Genomic DNA, 9,296 nt, shown 5'->3' with positions numbered 1-9,296 from the left:
GAATTCCTTTGACTTTCCATTTAGTGTCGTCAGATTCCTTGGAACTTTTCTTTCCTGATTTTGCTGTGGAATCTGCAAGATTATTTCCCCAGCTCTAACTGTAATTGACCAAGTTTTAAGGCCTTATTACATTAACCTTTAAAATATTTACGGCTATTATGAATTCTTATCATTTATTTTTCGTCAGAAATGTAGATTTAATTGACTTTCAACTGGAATTCTTCTAGTGCATTCACCGTATCTTTTTACATTCACATTTTCGGTTCCTTTAGAACTTACTTCCTCGGGTTTCTTTTGCTCGTCCTATAGCGTTGCCAGACGCACGATTATGGTTTGCCTTAGCCTTAAAGCAGGGATTCTTAACAGTGCGTATTCATACCCCTTAGGGGTATGGGGCTTGATCTCTGGATATTTGTATATATTTCATTTTGATGTGTCAAAGTAGACATGGGTACATTTTGTGCAAACTTAGCTATTTATAACTAAATGCTTTTGATTTTCTTGTATGTTCTGTTCCTAGCTGTTCATACCTGAAGTATGTATTAAACTAAGTATATTATGTTCTATTGCCAACATATAGGACTTGAGTGGACTTAAGCAAAGGGGTATGGAACCATATTGGGCAGTTCATTGGTGTTCTGGAGTCACCAAAAAAGCTAAAAGAACCCTTGGTCTAAAAACGTCACGTCCAGCTGTTCATGTCGGACAATGAAAGCTTTCAAGAGTATTTTATTACATGTTGAATATAAAAACCTATTTGAAAATTGTTAATGATATACCACAGGAGGGTGAATAATAACGGGAGATGAGATAATATAGATGAAAGTGATACGTAGTTTGGTGCAGCGTCACCAAGGTGCCCTTGTGCGCAGGCGCAGAAGATGAACAATGACTGCTTCAGTTACGCGGGAGTTGAGTCTGTACATACTATACTGCATAGTGTGTAGTGCCTTTATTTTTCGTTCGGTATCGTCGTCATAACACCCCATGCAGCTCATAATTGCAGCAAAAGGCGCAAGAATCCTTCAAGAGGAGACGGGACAACATATCGAAGGTAAATAAAGCAAAATAGAGTCATATTTACCACATATCTCTGCGCTGGTTTGAATGTTATGTCGGGAGGGGACAATGTCGTCTCCATTAACATAACTTTATATTTCTAGGTATTATTATGGTATAACTGTAGTAGCGATTTTAGTTTTGGCAAAACGTCATTATTTATCATATAATATGCTTTATAATACTAAGTTAAAAGAGATTGTGCTTGTTATTAATGAATGTTCAGTAGTGTAGCCGTAGCCCAGGCCTATTGTTTATTGGTTGCGTCAACAAACCCCGTCTGTATTTTTTCCTTTGATTAAGAGTACTTTTCAGTAGGTAGGCCTTGAGGATGTCGTCTGTTTCATTTATATTGCATTTTAGATTTGTATAAAGGCAACGCCAGAGTCTATTAACGAAATTAGTTATGAAAATTTTGTACTTTCACAACGATATTCCGAAACGCCACACTTGGTTAGATTCGGCTGCTTCCGGACGACGTAAACCATTAAAAAAGACGGCGATTACTTGATTCTAAGTTAAATAACTTTCAGTTCGCTCTTTATAAGTAACGAATCATTGTTTAATTCATGTTTTTGTGAAACAATAAGTCTCGTAGAATGATAATAATAAGAAATGAAGTTTTGGTAGCCTAGGCTTACACCTGAGCCCTCGAACTAATAAGGTAAAAACCTGGGCCGTCTAAACCGTATTCAGAATTCAACTTCATTTCTAATATGTGGGAAATTATATCTAAATTATAAAAGTGAACGAATCATCGTAATAAGATTTTAAAATGGCCTTGAAGAAGTGTAACGAGAAGGAAAAGCATTTTGACCCAGCAAGCGCTAGGCCGATGCCTGTTGATTCGACAAATATTTTCGTTGTTTTGTCATTTTAAAACCAATTTTATTCCAAATAAGTCCAAACTATTTTGCTATTTAACGTTTACACTAAATATCATTCCAAAACCTTAGCTTAGAAAGAACTAACTTGTGTAGAAATCATCAGTTTGTTGAGGAGACGCCAGCATATTTTCAGAAAATCTCGCCATATTTTACCATAATGGTTGATTAGATAGCAGAATCTTTTAAGAATTTTGCCCGAGAGAAAAAGCGTTGTGATTCCTTAGTGATTCGTCACTTCAATTAGTACTTTGCGTGGGACCGGATATTCTTTTTTCAATATGGCCGTCCGCTTGGCAGGGAGATCACCAACTCCATATTAGCGCATTGCTATGCATCACACTCCAAGACTATTTACTGTTTCTACTCATTTGTACTTGTTCCTAGACAGAGATTAAAAGAAAAATGCAGGGGGAAGGGCACGGGAGAGTTGAAGTAACGAAATAAAGTAGTTTTCATATAAAATCTATAGCATGAAATAACATATCCTTCCCTTTTGTAAGACGGTGCTCATCGAAAAGTACGTAAAGTTTTCATTCAAACCTTCTCATTGTCATTTCCCTTTCAGAGCTGAATGACCTCATAGGTCCCAGCGTTGGACTTGGGCCTAAATTCTGTAATCTGTTCGGTTCTGCGTCCCTAAATGCACCTCCCTTTCTAAATGTCCTTAATTGGGGTTAACGAATACATTTTCAACGGTTCTTAGTAGCAGAGAAGGGGAATGCAGTCTTGTACGTACTTAGGCCTATGCTGAATTTTACCTCACACCAGCCATGCCACTTAAGATGACTAATGTCAAGAAAACAGTAGATAGATAGTCGAAGTCGTATCCCGATGACGGTTTTCTGTTTGCTGTCAATAAACTACTGAATGTGAGAGGAAGCGGAAACGAATTAAAAAAAAAAAAAAAAAAACCTTTAGGACTGGGTTGCCATTCAAACCACCACTGGGAAAATCAAAATCATGGTGTATTGCATCCGAGTGCTTAGTTTTAGTAGGCCCTCACATAGGATAGATACGTGCAATGATAATACATTGTTTTTCACTTTGCAAGAGTTTATTTTGCAACGTTTTATACGTTGATGTGCGCATTGTTTCCACACAAAAGCTGTGCCTGGCTTTGTTTTAAAAGCGAGTTCCCCGATGCTCTCCCGCCAAAAATTTAAAGGGCTACTATAGTAGTTCCCTTCCTTCCCGCCCTGTGCATCGTAGCTGTAAGCTACTTTATCCATATGACGTGATATCTACCCACTTTCATATAGCAGGCGATATAAGAAAGGTTTATTATTGAGATCAGCATGAAAGACAGGCGATGCCAAGTACGGAACACTCGTACTACTAAAGAGGAATTTTGCGAGTTTTGCCCGAGGCAGCCGTGTCTACTTTTGAATTTTATTTACGACATTATTTTTGTCAATGAAAGGAAAATTGACGAAGAAAAGGACGTAACTGAAACGTATCCGTTAGCCATTGGCAGTATGAAGTATGAACGGCATATATTTTTATCTAAGAAAATTTAGTACTGTTTACTGTTATGCAGTTGGCAGTTATCAAATTCTTACTACATTTGCTGTTAGCAATTGAGCAATTAAGCTTTTTGGCATATTTCCATTGGTTTTATACATTTCAAAGAGCGTTTATGAAAAACGAGACATTTTAAATGATACGAGTGCAAACTACCACATAAGGGTAAATTTAAAGAATTTAGTTTTCAGCCGAATGTCTGGACCTTCATGTGAAGCTAGATAAATACCCCGCTGTCCGCCTCCTTTTCTGATTGTTCGTATTCGTTAGCAGGCCTTTTTATTGGCAGTTTTTATGTCATTATATAAATATCCGTAGTTTATATATCTTACTATAATGGGCGTTATGTCTGTCCGTCCGTCTGTCATTCCATCACGGCCAAACGGCAGGGTTATAGTGGGACTATAATCGGGTTTCATCCTAACCCCCCCCCCCCCCCCCCCCCAACTCCGAAGGGGGTGGGTGTAAGAAGGGATTCCCTGAAACGGTGCTTGTTATGGCCGTGGACTTAGTTGCTTTACGAATTTATCATTCATAATTTCTGTATACAAATGTTTGCTAGTCCGTATAAATGTAGTAGCTCAGAAGGGCATATTTATCTAAATTTTTTATTTTCCTTTTGCACTTTTTTATGACCCCCTGTCTTACATATATATAAGATTTTTTGTTAGGAATTCAAAGTCTAGTTATGAGCATTTGAATGAGATAGAGTTGAGCGTGACCAGCAGCTATCATTATCAACAGAGTTGCCATGACAGAATGTCTATAGAAGACGACATTTCGCTGACACATCAGCTGATAACAGTCTGTGTTTTTGGAGCTGATGTCACAGGGGCTTTGATCTCTCTTCCATTGGCTGTTCCAGTGACAGACAATAAGTTCTGTCCCTAATTCTGCAACGACGACAACGGTTTTGCAAGCCGCATTGTGGCCCATTGCTTCTCGTTCCCGTCTGTTTCAGTATTCGCAAGTGGTAAGCTAACCCCATGATTTATCCAGATAGGCGGGCAGCATGAAACGTGAAATGTTTAACAGAACACTAATATTTATTACTATAATCCTCTGCTCCCATATTTCACGACCGACTCTGCCAATTTATCTCTTCCGCTTGTCAGTGGATACTTTTATGTAATATTTATAACATATTTATTGAACAAATTGGATTAACTTGACTAATTGGCTAATCTTCATTGGACCAATCATGATTAGACCAATTACCCGTCTCGTGATCGTACCGAAAACGGGGGATATGACCTAAAAAAAAAAAAAAAAAAAAAACAAAAAAAAAAAAAAAAAAAAAAAAAGAGAGATAGCAGGTGTGTTTTACTGGTTCCCCTAATCCGAGCATTCGTCGGATGGGTGTGTGACACACAAAGCCCGAAAATAATTAGGTATAAAATCCCCCGGGGGGGGGGGGGGGGGAATTTGCATGCATTTCCAAAATAAAATATGTCGTTAATTGTCCACACCGTTCCATTCGAATTATTATCATATATAATGTATACAATATATATATATATATATATATATATATATATATATAATATATACAATATATATATAATCTTATGTATACGTAAAAGTGAATGTTTGTATATTTGTAACTGTGTGCTCTAAAGAAATCCGAACCGCTTGACCCATCTAGACCAAATTGGGGGCTGCATTCAGGTTTAATGAGGGCTGTGTTTAGGTTTAGTGGGGGATGGGGTGAGTTTTGGAACAGTGGTAGTGCATTTAGGTTTAGTAAGAGATGAGTTTGGTTTTGTGGTTGGTGTGTGTATTGGTTTAATGGAGGTGTGTTTGGTTGTGTGTGGTGTGTAGTGTAGTGGGGGCGGTTTTTAGTCGGTGGGTTTTTATGGTTTTTCAGGAGTAGGGGTTGATGTTTGGTGAGAAGGGTGTTTAGGTTTAGTCGTGAATATGTTTAGGTTTAGCGGGGTGGTAGAATTTATCGAATTACTTTCGCTTATGCTGTTTTCCGAATTTGATATGTCTTAGTTATCTATTCAAGCGTCTTGATATTTTTATTCTCCATTAATTTTATATCAAAATTAGTATTGCATATTCCATCTTAAATTTTTTTCTCAATCTTTATATTTTTTTTAAAATTAGTATCCTTATTTTTTTTTAAATCTCGGACTTAAGTATTTAAAAACTCTCTCAAGTTACATTTAAACATTTCTAATTCAATCGACTTTCCTTTGAAATACATGTGTTTCTTGGGATTTGTGTTTGAAAAGGGATTTTTTCTTCGTAGGCCTTCGCCAGAACAACAGTATATCTGTAAAAGAGAGAGTGTGTGTGAAATATCGTATCATCAGACATTTCAAATCGCCTTATCTCCATTAATATATATATGGTATGGCATCGTTTTTTTATTCCTTGAATAAAGCTCAACGTGTCCACTTGACACTTATCTATTATCAGGTCCATTTCATTTCGACAAACTTTCATCGCTCTTTGGCTCCATTCTTCTAATGATAATGACGTTTCTTTAGAAGCCTGAAGCTCCCCTTACTGTCCTACGTCAGTAGAGAAGAAAGACTTTGGGCTCGGGTGCCATGGGAGCACCTCCTGAGGAGAAATCTTCAGCGGCGGTTTTTTTTTTTTCATTCTTTTCTTTTCTCTTCCCTCCAGTTCTTGGAGAGAGAGAGAGAGAGAGAGAGAGAGAAAGAAAAAACCTACTAATTAGGATCTTCTTTCTCCCTCTAAGAATTTCTTGAATGATTTATGTAACTCCTTCGCTTCTAATGAATTCATTAAAAGTCTCTCTCTCTCTTCTCTCTCTCTCTCTACTCTCTCTCTAACTCTCTCCTCCTATCTCCTCTCCTCTCTTGCTCTTCGCGAGAGAACGAGGTCAAGAATTTTTGACTCCTTGATTGTTTCGCTTGCTTATAGAACTATAATATATAATAATAGAAATATATATTATAGATATATATAAGAACATATAGATTATTATATAGATATATTACACGTGAGAGAAACGTGGCTGGTTATATTTATCCCTGTGATGTTTTAGTTTTCTGTAAAAGAAAACTACTGAGATGTCTGGTTTGCCTGTCCGTCCTCAGATCTTAAAAGCTCCTGAAGCTAGAGGGCTGCAAATGGGCATGTCGATCATCCACCGTCCAATCATCAAACGTACCAAATTGCAGCCCTCTATCCTCGGTAGTTGGTATGTTATTTAAGGTTGAAGTTAGCCTCAGCGTGCTGCCACTGTAGGTGCCAACAACACAGACCACCACCGGGCAGTGGCTGAGAGTTTCACACAGCACTATACGCTGTACAGAAAACCCAGCGCATTTATAAACTGATTTTTATTACATTTGATTTTATGTCGATTATTCAAATTTTTTTCTCGGGTTAAGGAGAGAATTCCATATGCTACGACTAATTATTTTCGTTGCATTGCAAAAACGTTTAATTTGTCTTTTCATAATCTTAAATATCTATTTGCCATTTGCTTTCCTTTCAATACTACTTTCAAAACATGCCCCTTTTTCCCTTCAGATATTTTTCCAAATAGAATAAGAATGATAAGCGCATTTTTATATATATCATTATTTTAAGATATCCCGTAAGTTGTTATTTTATTATTTTCTAGAATATTCTTGTGATCTTTGGTCTGCACTTCATATATATAGATATATATATATATATATATAATATATATATATATATATATATATATTATATATATATATATATATATATATATATAGATATATATATATATATATATATATATATATAGTCACACACACACACACCATATATATAGACTATATATATATATTATATATATATATATATATATATATATATATATTATGTGTGTGTGTGTGTGTGTAAACCGAAGGGGAATTGTTTAGTTGATAGGAAGTTCGTCAACTCATGGTCTCGAACCACCGAAGACGAGAACTCAAAGCATTTGTAGCTTAATATTCGTATATCATATATCATATTATGTATATATGTACTACGTATGTATCAATGTATATAGCTTACAGTCAAGCCTTCCCTCTGGGAATCTCTCTTTAAGTAACTGTATAACTACCCAGAATATTTTTTCTTAATATATTTTCCCTCAAATTTCAAATATATGCTGCTGATATCTGCAGATATTTCTGTTAGATTTTAAGATTTTAACATTGAAAGAAATGACATTTCGTGTAATTTGTTACTATATTATGTCTCCGGTACAGGCAAGATTTTTTATTTTTTATTTATATTTAGCATGTAAAATTCATCCAATGTACTGCCAACCTTAAAACATTAATTAATTACAGGTCATGACCTCTCCCAGCGATGCACATAAAACGATTTGTTGCTCATTAATTATGGGTTCTGCTTCATAAATAAAGAGTATAATCCGGTGTTAATACCCTCAAATAATGTTTTTTTTTTCTTTAAAAGACAAGAAGGTTTTGTATTTTAGAATATGTTTTCATTCTAGTACACAGCCACATACGATATATATATATATATATATATATATATATATATATATATATATATATATATATATATATATATCATATATATATATATATATATATATATATATATATATATATATATATATATATATATATTCCTCACTCACGCATACTTGTGCCATGATCAACTTTAATAAGATCACAGTCACGTAACGTTCGATCACTGGAAACTTGAGTAACAAAGTGATTCCCCGTAACGATAATAAATAAATAAATAAAAAAAAAAAAAAAATTAACAGCCAAGAAGAACAATTAGTCTCTGGAAGCTTCGTATTGTCATGAATAAGATATTTCCATGACTGATGACTGATTACAACATTGCATGTTCATTGCTTGAAGCGAGACAACAATAGAGAACTGTGATTCGCGTTGCAACAAAGGTTTCAGAGCGTGGGGCATTGTGTCATGTCAGATCTGCATTTCTGGGATTCAGGACAAATTAGGCTATTAGTTTTCACGAGAAGCGAATCAGTAAGCTATTATGCGTGACTCTTCAAAGTAAGTGTCTGCTTCATGTCTGAGCACTTGTCAATAAATCAAAGAAACACACGCGGTAAATGAATTGCAATTTTTGCTATTTGTTTTTTTTATTTTGTTTCTCTGGGTAGATTTATTTTTTTATTTTGTTTCTCTGAGTAGGTGTCTACTCTCTCTCTCTCTCTCTCTCTCTCTCTCTCTCTCTCTCTCTCTCTCTCATCTCATCTCTATACACACTTATATACATACATACATTCACTTGAGTTCTGTACAGATAAATTTGAAAACTAGGGAGCAAATTAACAAGAAAAAATGTTATAAAATCACCCGGAAGTAAACTGTCTTTGTATTTAACATAAATCAGTACACCATGAAAATATGTCTATTTAGAATTTTCCCTAATGTTTACCCCACAGTATTTGTTCTTGCATTGTCATTCATTTAAGAAATAAATAGGGATTTCTTGCATATTCTCTACATAATTATCCCTTTTTTCTTTTTGCAATTAACATCAACAAATTGCACGTCATATGTATAAAATTTATCTTATTAATGCACCAGCCATTCCCTTCCCCGGGTATAATTACTAACAAATAGAGAGGGAGTATAAGCATGTAGGTCAACAACCACTTCCCCTCAAAAAAAAAAAAAAGCCATTTTGTAAATAAATGTTTGAGCTATAACAGTCTACTAAGTGAACATTCAAATAATTCCGTATCTCCCGACAATTATTTCGATCTCCTTATTTTTCTGTAAAAGAAAACTACTGAGATGGCTGTTTCTCTGTACGTCCGCCCACAGATCTTAAAACCTGTTGAGGCTAGAGGGCTGCAAATTGGTATGTTGATCATCC

At 35.3% G+C, this 9,296-nt stretch overlaps 1 protein-coding gene across 1 annotated transcript in view; it reads left to right on the top strand.

The window, feature by feature from the left end:
* Positions 1 to 903: 903 nt before the first annotated feature.
* The window catches only part of LOC135205326 (uncharacterized), a 170,294-nt gene continuing 161,901 nt past the window's right edge, over positions 904 to 9,296 (top strand). Inside the window, exon 1 of the mRNA XM_064235769.1 lies at positions 904 to 1,054. Within this exon, the coding sequence (XP_064091839.1) occupies positions 988 to 1,054 (67 nt within the window). The 5' untranslated portion in view covers positions 904 to 987. The remainder of the gene's footprint in view (positions 1,055 to 9,296) is intronic.

This window comes from Macrobrachium nipponense, chromosome 49 (genome assembly GCF_015104395.2).
Source record: "Macrobrachium nipponense isolate FS-2020 chromosome 49, ASM1510439v2, whole genome shotgun sequence".
NCBI classification, from domain to species: Eukaryota; Metazoa; Arthropoda; class Malacostraca; order Decapoda; family Palaemonidae; genus Macrobrachium; species Macrobrachium nipponense.
This window is presented reverse-complemented; position numbering and strand designations above follow the sequence as displayed.